Source organism: Anolis sagrei, chromosome 2 (genome assembly GCF_037176765.1).
Source record: "Anolis sagrei isolate rAnoSag1 chromosome 2, rAnoSag1.mat, whole genome shotgun sequence".
NCBI classification, from domain to species: domain Eukaryota; kingdom Metazoa; phylum Chordata; class Lepidosauria; order Squamata; family Dactyloidae; genus Anolis; species Anolis sagrei.
Window position 1 is genome coordinate 95,131,118 of NC_090022.1, and position 13,219 is coordinate 95,144,336.

The 13,219-nt window shown below is 37.9% G+C and overlaps 2 protein-coding genes across 2 annotated transcripts in view; one reads left to right on the top strand and one right to left on the bottom strand.

The window, feature by feature from the left end:
• Positions 1-6,034, bottom strand: part of SHROOM1 (shroom family member 1) — a 93,054-nt gene extending 87,020 nt beyond the window's left edge. The window contains exons 1-2 of the mRNA XM_060765210.2: positions 5,929-6,034; positions 5,557-5,638 (exon numbers count right to left, since the gene is read on the bottom strand). The gene's annotated coding sequence lies outside the window, so the exon portion shown is untranslated. The remainder of the gene's footprint in view (positions 1-5,556; positions 5,639-5,928) is intronic.
• A 2,280-nt stretch (positions 6,035-8,314) lies between these two features.
• On the top strand, positions 8,315-11,710 carry GDF9 (growth differentiation factor 9). The gene is made up of 2 exons (XM_067465548.1): positions 8,315-8,792; positions 10,459-11,710. Exons 1-2 carry the CDS (start codon positions 8,378-8,380, stop codon positions 11,400-11,402), a joined length of 1,359 nt encoding a protein of 452 aa, XP_067321649.1. The 5' UTR covers positions 8,315-8,377; the 3' UTR covers positions 11,403-11,710.
• The last annotated feature ends 1,509 nt before the right edge of the window (positions 11,711-13,219 follow it).

Consider the following 13,219-nt stretch of genomic DNA (forward strand, 5'->3'; position numbering starts at 1 on the left):
CATGCAGAGGTAGTGTAACCCTCTCCAAACCTGTCAACCTATCCTATTCCTGTAGTAAAGCATTAACCACGCATTGAGCCACTCTCTCCTTTTCTTGTTCAGCTTGCTAGCCTTCATCCAACCCATTCTGGTCTTGCACAGCACAACTGATTCGGATGTTACACAGAAACAGCTCTAGGGCTCCTCAGGATAACTGGGCCCACTCTCCTGATGATTAGTTCCAACAGTTTCATAGAGATCAGGGGTCCTCAAACTTTTAAAGCCGAACTTGGGGGAACTAGACTATAGTTTGAAAAAAACACTATAGTTTGAAAAAAACACAAACAAAATCCTGTGCACACTGCACATATCTTATTTGTAGTGCAAAAAAAACATGAAAGATCAATATATTTAAAATGAAAAACACTTTTAACCAACAGAAACTTGGTGGACCTGCTTTTGGCTAATGAGATAGTCAAGTTAATTAGGATGTTGTTGTTGTGTGCCATCAAGTCGTTTCAGACTTAGGGAAAACCTAAGTCTAAAGTTTAGGGCAGGCACTGGGTCATTGACCTTGGAGAGTTGTATCAGGCCCACGGGCCTCTGTTTGGGGACCCTTGATATAAATGTTAAATAGCAGTAGGGACAAAATGGTACAAGCAGAGTGCGAGTACCAATGGGCTGAACTAAAAACCTCCCTGCGTGACTGCCCATTGCTTCCAATAATCCCAGACCAAAGAGGGCACAAAGATATGAGCTGTCAATGGGTATTAGGATATAATCAGTTATAGAGTCTGTTTCGTGCCTATGTACAGATATAGATAAAGCCACATAAAATGAATTTATGCTTATTAAACCTATCTTTCTATTTTAAAAAATTATGTACAGGGCAGCTAACAACTTCACTCAAAACAAATTACAACATAAAAATTGTCTCTCTGACTAAAACAATAAAACCATTATAATCAATTCAATATATATAGAAAACGTTTTTCTGCAAGTAAGTAAACACTTTTTAGGAGCCAGTGTGGTGTGGTTTCAATGCTGGACTATGATTCGGGAGACCAGGGTTGAAATCTCCACTTGGCTGTGGAAATCCTCAGGGTGATCTCTTCTGAAAAAAATTTGCTAAGAAAATCCCATTATATGTTTGTCTTAGGGTCACCATAAATTGGAAACAATTTGCAGGCAAACAACAAAACAAGCACAGCATTCAGAAACGTAACTCATTGTGTTAAATTATTTTGTCTATCTGCAGTAGTGAACAAAATGAGAGGCCTGGACTTTATCTGATCAGCCATTCCGCAATGTGCTTTAATCAGCCAAGATGGAAAAGGATCAAGATGGAGCAATGTTGGCTGCGTTCATTACAAGCATTTTGTCAGTGCTCTCAGGACCCAAAAACTGAAATTCCCAATTTCCTGTAGTTTCCCAATCCAAGGGCAAACTTTATCCACCTTGCAGTATTCCAGTACAGAAGTTTTGTAAAAGTTTTATTGCTGGCCTCACTAGAGCTACATCTTCTGACACTGTGCGTTTGTGCCAAAGGATTCTCCAAATTAATATGCAAACCATGCAATGACCTCCTTGAGTATTGCTCCTTTTTTATTTTGGAGTTGGCACACAGTAAATGAATAACACATTTGAGGAGCAATTTGTTTAGAAAGGTTACTGAAAAAATGCTTCTGTTTCCTAGACACCATATAGCCTAATATTAAAATACTGACTTTTTCTGGATCCTCATATTTTTAGATTTGGCATTTCATTGACTTAGGGATTTCGCTTTCCTGGGTTATTTAATAGTGAATTCTAAGGACTCATTGGCAGTTTCTATGATGTCCTCCAGCTTTGTGAATATTTCACTCCTTTTACTTTTCAGAAATTTTGCATAATTTTTGTGCTGGGGCAGAGGTTGGAAAAGTTACCTCTTTGACTACAGTACCCAGAACACCCTCAAGAGAGCATCATCATAATTAGCTATGCTGGAGAGTGGAGAGGACTGCAGACCAAAAAAGTAAGATTTGCAGTTTCTGCTCTGTGGTCTTTGCAGAGCTGTGTTTTGAGAGATCAGGCTGGGTACCCACTATCTCACCCTTAGCTTAGTTTTGAACTGCATGTTTCATGTTGTTCTCATAATTTATCTTTGCTCAACTGTTCCTCTCATTCAGTACAGTAAAATTACTGCAAACAGTTCTGCTTCAGTGATGTTCTTACACTATCTTTGATTACTTCTGCATTCTCTGCCTGGAGGTAATTTTGTCTACATAGTATCTTGTGGTATAGTGCTGCTTTGTTTTTGATGATGAGAACAAACTCTTGGTTCTGTGAGTCTCGCAAAAACGTGGTTATTTTGGATGCTCTTTGGGAGATTATACTGAAGAGGAAAGCCAAGTGGCATCAGTTCTCCCCCTGATATATTTCAAAACAGGATGATACAAACAATGGAAAATGTGATGGCACCTATGAAATAGCTGACAATGTGTTCATACAGATTGAACATCCCTTTTCTGGAATTCTGAAATCCAAAATTGTCTACCTGGGTGGATGAGATAGTAATACCCGTTCCTTCCTGGTGGTTCAATGTACAAATGTACAAATGCTTCTTGTACAGAATTATTTAAAATGTTAGGCACACAATTACGTTTGGGCTATGTGTATCAGGTGTACAAGAAACATAAATGAATATTGTGTTTTCACTGGGTCCCATTGCCAACATATCTCATTGTATACAAATACCCAAATAGAGATGTTCTAAAATCAACAACAAAAAATCAGAAATCCAAAACATTTGTGATACCAAGCATTTTGTATAAGAGACCCTCAACCTGTAATGAAGGAGAGGTTGACAATCTACAGTAAGGTTGACAATCTACAGTAAGTACAGTAGGATCATACTTTGTAATCAAATAGAAATCTGAAAAGATACAGAAAATTCCATGCAGTGAAAAAACAAAACCAGCCAATTGCATTTGGGATAAGACCTTTTCCTGAAACAGAAACACAATTTGCAATGTTTTTCCAAATGGAGAAATGTCATTGTTACACATCTGGCTATACAGTACATGTTCAGAAAATCATAGAGTTTTGGAAAATGTATAAAAACGTATCAGTATGCAGAAAAGCATCTATACCTCAACATGATATGCCTGCAGAAATATGGTATACAAATCAGCTACTGTCCAGGGAGAGATTGCTGGTTACTAGCCACACTGAACTGGGTATAACCACAAGAAGCTGAAGTATGCACAGTACTCACTCATATCTCAGGGAAGACTGAAATGTAACAAACGGTGGAAGACAATATACTTCAGAAAGTGAAATTCAGAATATTACTGACCTGGCCAAAAACAAAAGCCATATACCAAGCCACACCACTATGATTCTCGATAGAGGGTGTATGTGCAATTTGGCATCCTGAACTGAGAAGAAAGAAATGTGATACCAGAAGCTCTCCAGACAGCAATCTTGCCCAAAATATAAGCACTGCATCTGAAATTGAACAATGTCTGCCACAGGCTAGAGATTAGCATGATACATGGATGAATGTGGAACTGAAAACATTATATGACATTGCAGAGTGAACTTGAACAAACATATTTCTGGATATATTTAGTGCAAAAAAGAAATATGCAGTAGTTGTGGATCGCCTTTTGATGTTCTGGAAAATAGACTTTAGCAGATCTCTTTCAGGTCATTGAAATATTATGGGAGACTAGACATAATATGTTCAGGTAATGAAGGCCGCAGGTTAATTCCAGATGTTCAGCAAGGCCTGCAGTTTTGGTTGTATCATCACTTGGCTAGTCATCAAGTAGTGGAAAATGAAGCATTGTAAAAAATAGCTTTGCAGAAAAATGTGAAAGGATGCAACTCCATATTTTGCGTTACTAGAATGCTTCAGGCCCCATCTACACTGCCATAATAATGCAAATTGAACTGCATTATATAGTCAGTGTCGACTCATATACGGTAATGTAATTTGTATTGAACTGTTCAATACAAATTGAATTTTATGAGTTTACACTGCCATATAATTAAGTTCAATACAGTTAATCTGCATTCTGAAACTGAATTATATGGCAGTGCAGATCCAGCCCAAGACATATAATAGCACCATTCTGCTCATGTTGCCAAGCAAGTGGTATACAAAGACATACTGACTCTAATTTTGGATACAGTCATCATGACTATTAGCTTTAGATAACTTTGTCATTTATACATTTCCTTTTTTAAACATCGATCACTACACCCTGGGGAAGCAAACACCGTAGTTCGATTGTGTGCTGTGTGAAGTGCGTTCTTTCATCTGTCCTGCATGTCCCACCATTCAGCATCATTTGAGACCTCACACTCTAGTATCACAAGAAAGGTGGCAAAAATGTCTCCTTGGGCCCTTCCACACAGCCATATGATCCAGAATATAAAGGCAGGAAATCCCACATGATCTGCTTTGAACTGGACTATATGGCACTGTGGATTCAAATATCCCAGTTCAAAGCAGATATTGTGGGATTTTCAGCCTTGATATTCCGGGCTTCATGGCTGTGTGGAAGGGCCCCTTGTCCACTTTCTCTAAGCCATGCATATATTTATATGATTTTATTTTTTTCCTTCCTAAGATAAAACATCTACAACCTTTCCACGCATAAAAAGGTACCAGTTTCTTGATCATTTGAGACCTTCCATATTGCCCCTATATCCCAAGATCGGATCTCAGATTATCTTCTTATCTCAGATTATCTGGCAGTGGAGACTCATTTAATCCAATTTAAAGCAGAAAATCAGGATCAGATTCTGGGATATAGTGCAGAGTAGAAGAGGCCTTGATCATCTTTTCTCCATCTTTCTCAACTCTACAATATATTTTTGAGTTGTAGCACTTTTTGAGCCACAGTAGTTTTTGTCCAGTATACAATATTTCAATGTAGTTAGTACACTATCGATTTGTATTATGGCAGTATGATACTAGGAGTTTCATTCTAGCTGTTTTCCCATTTATCTCAAACATGTCATTATCCATTTTTACAACAGGAGCACAGGTTGTCGTTTTCATTGAGCTGCTTACTACATCCCCAATATTGCTACGTTCATCAGCCACTTCCATCTCAGATCTTGTTAGGTACGTTAAGCCTCAGTATGCATAACTTTACAGTTGTCTATATTTGTCATTTCAATGTCCCTTTTGATTACTCTAAAAAACGTGGTGTCATCGGCAAGGGGGATATCTCATTGTTCGCTCCATCTCAAGGTCATTTTATCAATGTTAAAGGACACAAATTATTCCATGGCTGCTAGGTTTGCTTAGGAGTCTTTTATGAAGGCTCTTGGTCAAGAATATTTTATTAATAGAAGTAAACAATATCTATGGTATTATCCTTATTCCCATACTTTTTGGCACTCTCAGGGCCCTTCCACACAGCCCTATACCCCAGAATATCAAGGTAGGAAATCCCACATTATCTGAGCATGGACTCAGATAACTCAGTTCAAAGCAGATATTGTGGGATTTTCTGCCTTGATATTCTGGGATATAGAGCTGTGTGGAAGGACCCTCAGAGAACTCTTCAAAGTTCTTACCTTTTCAGAAGTCATGTTGATCCCCATTCGGCAAGACTGGCATTTCTGTCTGCTTGGTACTTTTGTCTTTCCACCAGTTTTCCTAGAACAGACATTAAGGCAACTGATTATTTTGTTTCTTCCCAGACATCGTTTTGAAAATCACCCACTTTACAGTTTTCTGTAACAGAATTTAAGTCAACATGCACAATACATATTTTTGTTAGAACATCAGCAATTTCAAAGTTGAATTAAGAACAGATAGTTTCATGCATTCTGGGTTCAGGTTTGAGGCTATCTGGAAGATATTGGCTACAGGAAACACAGTGGGTTTGATTTCATGTACAGCTTCCCTGGAAAAAAAAATAGTTAATAAATAGTGAATTCCCCTACATGTTGGCAAGGAGGGAGAGATATAGCTGAGTACTCTCATTGGCCCCACACATTGCCAGCAGGTAGCCTTGTTCCCAGAGAATGTGGCATAGGGCAGAAAAGTGTTTTGGCTCTAATCAACAAGGTACTCCCTCCCTTGCTTTTCTTTTTAGAGCAGCGATTCCCAAACGTTGGGCCTCCAAATGTTTTAGACTTCAGTTCCCAGAATTCCTGACATCTGGCCAACTCAGCTAGGGCTTCTGGGAGTTGAAATCCAAACACTGGGAAGACCAACATTTGGGAATCATTATCTTAGACTAATGGTTCTCAAACTGGCATCCCCAGATGTTTTTGGCCTACGATTCCCAAAAATCCCAGCCAGTTTACCATCTGTTTGGATTTCTGGGAGTTGAAGGCCAAAAACACCTTGGGACCTCAGGTTGAGAACCACTGTCTTAGAATATCTCAGTACTTCTACTGAAATCAATGCATCTATTTGCATGGATTACTATGTTCTGCAACTGAAGTTAAAAATAGGATGGAAATTATATGCTCCTCAAGATGTTGTCAAAGTATAACTCTTATTAGCATGGATTATACTGCTGTGGGCTGACAAAACATGTAATGTAGGAGACTGCATGGTTCTCAGCAACCAAGCCAACCCATACATGCCTATCTACTTATACGTCCAAAGCAATAAGCAGGAGTACAAATCAATTAAACTAGAGAGTACTAAAAAGCTGCATGCCAGCCAGAAGAAGAAAAAGAACAGCTATTGGAATAAATAATAATAAAAAGACAACAAACAACCAAAGTATACTTACCTATGAGTCAACACCATAAAACCACTGCACGTTAGTTATAAATAATGATTTCCTAATCAGGATACCAATCCGTAAGTAGTCCATGAGATATTATGGACTAGGCTCCAGAGCAATAGATGTGCCTCTCCACAGTACATTTTTTCTGCTCCCTGTTCTAAATAACAACTCCTCGGACCACACATTGGGACCTCTGAAATGTATGAACCCTCCAGCACCCTATAAGACATGAAGAGCTGCTACAGAAAATATAATATAACATCTTGTCAAAACAGTCAGTGGAACACTATGCAAGCTAACCAGGTCCTGGGATGACTCCCTCTGCTCCTACCCCACTCCTGTTGCTACACATATAGTAGACCAATTTTACTATAGTAGACCAATTCTACTTAATAACCTTTTCAGGTTATTAAGTGTTCAAGTTAAAGTAGGTTTGAATAGCTAGATGGGAGAAAAATAGTTTGTTGCCTCAGTTATGCAAAAGACTCTAATTCTAAACTTATACTTCCCTTGTGTCATTGAAATAGACTGGATCTGTAAGTCCAATCTATAATGGGTCTACCCTAGGTGGGACTAATTTTAGATTAAACCCCTTTCACTACTTCCTTCATTGTTTCCATTCCTCCTCCACTAATTATCACAAACAATCTTATGTTCCTTTTATCTCATTTTTTAAAAAAGACTCAATTACCTTTTGCAAAAAGTCCCCATCTCCTTCAGTTTGCTCAGGAAAAGCTCTCTGATGAGATCCTTTTGACATTTACCGTGTTTTAAGCATGCCTTGAGTTTTAAAAACTGCTTTAAAGTTCTAATTAGGTCTTGGCCATTATTACAAAGATATTGATCATAATTTTTAAAATTATAGGAAATAGAATATAATTCTTTGCATTACGCTATAACTCAGGCATGGGCAAACTTGGGCCCTCCAGGTGTTTTGGACTTCAACTCCCACATGTTAGGAATTGTGGGTGTTGAAATCCAAAACACCTGGAGGGCCCAAGTTTGCCCATGCCTGGTATAATTGCTTTTTGGTCCCACAAGATATATTCAAATGACATGTACCTACTGGAATCCTAATGTCAAGCACATGTGTATTTTCAGAATCAGGCCTAACCTAGCTAACATTTAAGACTGAGCCTAATTAGCTTTACTCATACAGGTAAGTGTTATAGTATTAAGGGGGATTTATTCCTAGTTCTCTGAGCATAAAGTTATAATGCACAGGGTTACTACATTTTCCAAGTCAGTTTAGTTAAACTGCAGAAGTAAATACATTTTACTTAAGAAACAACTTCAAGGATAGAAGATGGAGCTTTAGGTTTGAAACCTCTTGGTTAGTCCCAACTAGAGTAAGCTCATTGAGTTCAACTGTTGAATGTTGAGTCAACACATAGGTAGACTCCATTGATTCCACGGGTCTACTCTGGTTGAGACTAACTTTAGGATTAGGTCTTATCTGGCTTAAACCTGATTGGTTAACCAGACTCCCCCCTTCAGGTGTATGCCTTTCCTTTGATGGATAATTAGGGAGGAGGAGCTCTCTTAATGACACCAGGAATTTATTTAAGAGATCAGATCTGACTGCTTCCACTTTCTGGACTATTACCTGTCATGGGGCAGATGTTTTCTTGCCCTGACTAAATCCCAACATGAAGATTTTGGGGAGGATATTCTTTTGTCTCTGTTCTCTCAGGCTGCTATTTTCTGGTGTTTTGTCTTCTCCCAGTCTTGGAGATGAAGATGACTTTCAGCCATTGCTAATGTCAGAGATGGAAGCTTCCAAGGCGCCTCCAGAGTTGTTGCTTCCACCAGATGTAGAAAATGGCCGTGGTTCCTTGACTCCCCTTTTCAAGGTGCTATCTGGCCACAGCCATCAGGCACTAGAAGATGGCGCCCCAAGACCACTACCAGATGCCAGAGCCCTGAGATACATGAAGAGGCTATATAAAATGTTTGCTACCAAGGAAGGGATCCCCAAAACCAACAAAAACCACATCTATAACACAGTCCGGCTCTTCACTCCACATGCTGAATGCAAGCACCTGCCTAAAGGCCAAGTAGAAGGTAAGTGAAATCTTAAGACTTGACTTCCATTCCTCTTTCTGTATATAGCTTCTGAAATTGATTTCAAATATGCAGTAGTAGAGACTATACCCTTTTATTGAAAGTTCATTTCCTAATGATGTCCTTAATGGGATCTTTTAATAACATGAGGTTTCCCACTTCTGTAGTAACTGATCTCTAAAATGTACACAGACTTCTGGTGTACCGTCCAAAATAAGGAATAAATGGCACCATAATAGTCTTGTACTGGTGACATTTAAGTTGGTCTCTTGAATATTACTTCTATTTGATAATAGTTCCATTATGATAGTTACTCATGATTATCATAGCTAAAAATTGATTTTCAATGTGTTTATTTAGAAAGATCCATTGATCAATGGATTTACAGCCATATACATATCTAGCTTTTTAAAAATTTTATTATGTGGTAGCTATGTTCTGCCACAAACTTTAGACTTCCTAAATCTTGCCTTTGAGTCTTCTAAGAGAAATTAACGAATAGCTTTAGTGGTTCAACCTTATTTTATCAAGGAAGGGATAAGCCAAATGTTACTTTTCTTTAAGGCCTTTCTATAGGTCTTAAAGAATTCTGATAGTTAGATCAGAATCCTGTTAGTAATCCTTATGTGATTACTTACTATGTTAGGCAACATTATTGTAGATATTGTACTGAATGGACAAGGTAAAATTTTCAGGGATTTGAACCAGATTTGAAAATGATGTTAAATTCTTACTACCTAGTAAGAAAATAAGAGAACACATGCTTGTTTCTTCCCAAAAGGTTTTGAGGTTTTTTTTAATTTTGGGAAATTCAAGATGGCTGCCACTGTTAACATGGTTACTTTCTTTCCTACTCAATGGGTTGTCATTATAGTGGAGAATAGATAAATATTTATAGAAAATTATTCACATTTTTGAAGAGCTGTTTGGACAATTGTTACTTCAGTGAATAATAAAAATGCAGTATTAACTAGAAACATAAGCTCAACAAGAACAAAAAGAATAAAAAGGAATGTACATATATGCTTTGTTAACTTTTATGTAAATTCCAGTTTATAAAATTAAATATGAGTAAAACTGAAAAAAAGAGATGCGTAAGGGAGGAAACGCTAGCCACAGGCAGTCCCCAAGTTACAAACAAAAAAGGTTCTGTTGGTTGGTTCTTAAGTAGAATTTGTATGTATGTCAGAACAGGTACATTTTTAAGTGCAACTCCAACTGAATATATATATACCCAAATTACAAACATCCAACAAGTATAGGCAATCCCCATATTACAAGCACCCAGCATATATATATGGTGAATTTCTCTTGCAAGGGGTAGATTTCTCTCACTTTCTGTTGTCTCATCCCATTTGTAACTATGAGTAATTTATAAAATGAATGCTTGTAATTTGGGGATTGCCTGTACTTACAAAACTGTTTTAAAATTGGCCTGCTGGTATTTTAACAAAAATAAATATCTGCCCCTTCCAAATGGCAATTTGTTCCTCCAAAAAGTATAAATTGTATTGAGGATAAACTGATTTTTACAGTGAGACAGTCCTTTGATGTCTTTTTGATACTTATTGTCATAAACTGTGTAGTTCTCAAAGGTTTGCCTCTCAGATCCATAACAGTCTATAAATATATTCCTTTAATTGCTATTTTTTCCTCTCTTTTGCAGGAGACCTTCATTCTGTGGACCTGCTCTTCAACTTGGACTGTGTTACTTCTTTGGAGCACCTACTCAAGTCAGTCTTACTTTATTCAATTGATAAGTCTGTTTCTAAATCTTTGGCCGTCATGTGCACAGGCAATCTTATTGTGAAAGAGCATGATGCATCTAGTCAAGTGTGTCCCAATGTCCCACATGCAATGGCTTTCAGTCTATACTTTGAACTTAGACGCAAGTGGGTTGAGATTGATGTGACCACTTTCCTTCGGCCTCTGATAGCCTCCAGCAAGAGAAATATTCACATGGCTATGAATTTCACTTGTCTGAAAAATGACCCATCCCCTGGCTTTCATCAGGACTTCTTTAATATGGTGCTGGTCTCACCTTCTCTTCTACTGTATCTCAATGACACCAGTGAGCAAGCATACCATAGGAGGAACTCCCTCAAGCAAAAAAGGAATACCTCTCTGGGGCTTAAGCTGAAGAAGATTCCCTCCACAGATCCCAGTGAAAAGCCAGAAAAAGACAGAAGCAAAAGAGCACTTCGTCAGCGGAGGGATGAAGGTGAGGCTAAGAAAAACACACCAGTTCCAATATATGATTTAAGTCAGTACTACAAACAGTTCCTCTTTCATCAAAATGAATGTGAGCTTCACAACTTTTGGCTGCGATTTAGCCAACTGAAATGGGACAGATGGATAATTGCACCACAAAAATACAATCCTCGCTACTGCAAGGGTGAATGTCCAAGGGTTGTTGGGCATCGCTATGGCTCTCCTGTCCACACCATGGTGCAGAACATCATATATGAGAAACTGGATTCCTCTGTTCCCAGGCCTTCCTGTGTTCCTGCTGAGTATAGTCCTCTGAGTGTCCTGAAGGTAGAGCCTGATAGATCAATCGTCTACAAAGAGTATGAAGATATGATAGCTACCAAATGTACGTGTCGGTAAAGAAAACCTGGTTTATTAATGCTTGTGTTTCAGTCTATATTTCTAGAGTTATAAAAAATAGCCTGCTGTTAGTTGCAACATAAGACTTATGGAATGACATGGCAGGCATTTCCATTTCAATTTGTTTTTTGTTAGGACCTTCTAATTTACAGAAGACTAAATGGTGAACTTGGGTGTAAGGAGGTTTCCTTGTTTTTGTTTTCAAAATGGAAGACTATTCCATTAAATGTGTAAGATTTTTGTTGTGGGGAGGGTGGGGAGCACTGTATTTCTCTGGATGCAAAACAAGGAGAATAAATACCTGTCCTTTCATGGCAATTTTGTGTACTTCTTGTTTAGTATTTCCAATGTCAAAATATATTTTTATTTAATAAATTTTTATGACAAGTGTCTAGGTGCAAAGGGTTTTACTATTGCTAACCTGTCAATCACTTAATTTTTATACTTATTTTTAGTGATTGAAACTGGTTGTCTGAGACAACTGATGCTCTTTATTATGATGACTACCAGATGTAAAGGCTATTTTAAAGCAATGGATAACCTTTTGTCAAACTCTGAAGGCTCTCATGTTACAAAAGAAAGGAAAATAGATAGTGTCCTGGTTATGTGTCTAGAGAGGTATGCTTTTCTGGGACATGACTTTTTAGACATTACAAAATCCCTGTGTGAGGATAATACGAAATGCCAAAGCACTTCTGAATATGTACAGATTCATGTATACATATGGTATGCACAAATGTCAAAAGTGTATTTCATCTTTCAACAAGCAATGCAAACATGGCCTCATGCCATCTTCATGCTAAATTTAGCTTCATGCTAAATTCCATACAGAAGTGCCCTCACACCAATATTTTGTAATGTGAGAAGTGGCCCTGTGTTTTAGAGAGCTTAATTGAGGGAAATATATATATATTGTGTCACGAGCCTGTGTCAGATTAGATTGATAAAATCTTAGATTTGCCATTTAGCCATTTTTAAATGCTGGTTCTATTCTGGTTGGCTTATGTACAGGGAACATGATTTCACTACAAGCAAGTTAAAACATGAAGTTATATTCCCGTGCAATGTTTTGTCATATCTCTCAGTTAAAAAAAAGTGTGTTCTGCAGTGGTCAGCTAGCTTAAAGCATTTTAATATTGCCTTTCTTCTGTTGCTGAACTGAAACGCCATTTGAGTGTACACACAAATCTGAACACTTGCTAGAAATAAATGAAAAGCAGCTACAGTTTGGTTTGGTTTTTACCTCCTTACTATCTCCAAGTAGTATTTTAGTCATTTCATTGAACAGGGAACTCTGGTGATTAAATGTCTGCCTATTACTTTGCAAGAGAAATGCAGCCTCTTAAAATTAGGTGGAACAGTACACGGGACTCCTAGATATGCAGAAGGAAGCACAGCTGGACTGTAAATGAAGTGTTGTATCTATGTATATATAGAATTACCATCTGGTTTGTGCAATGATGCTGATAATATGTTTGAATAGTTGTTAGGTCATATTGAACACCAAAGGCAGAGATTCCTGCCTTTTCTTCAGAGTGTGCAAAGAGGAACATTTGGTGATGTCCAGTCACAGCATTCTGAATCCTGTATTTCACTGTCCCTCCTCTCCTGTGGAGAGCTCTTGCTTTCACTCCAGGTGGGGGTGGGGGGAGATATTTTCTAAGGAACTGTGAACCATGTGGATTTTTAAAAAATGTCTTACCCCACTCCCACCCTTTGCCCCACCCCCTGGACATAGTTTGTACAATAAACTACAGAAATTTCATTTGAAATATCAGTCTTAATCTCAGTTTTTCCACTTAATGCAGTCTCTAAAT

Coding starts and splice junctions, on each gene's coding strand:
- GDF9 (XM_067465548.1), top strand. CDS start 8,378: ATGAAGATTTTGGGGAGGATATTCTTTTGTCTCTGTTCTCTCAGGCTG. Junction 8,793..10,458: donor GCCTAAAGGCCAAGTAGAAG/GTAAGTGAAATC, acceptor TCTCTTTTGCAG/GAGACCTTCATTCTGTGGAC.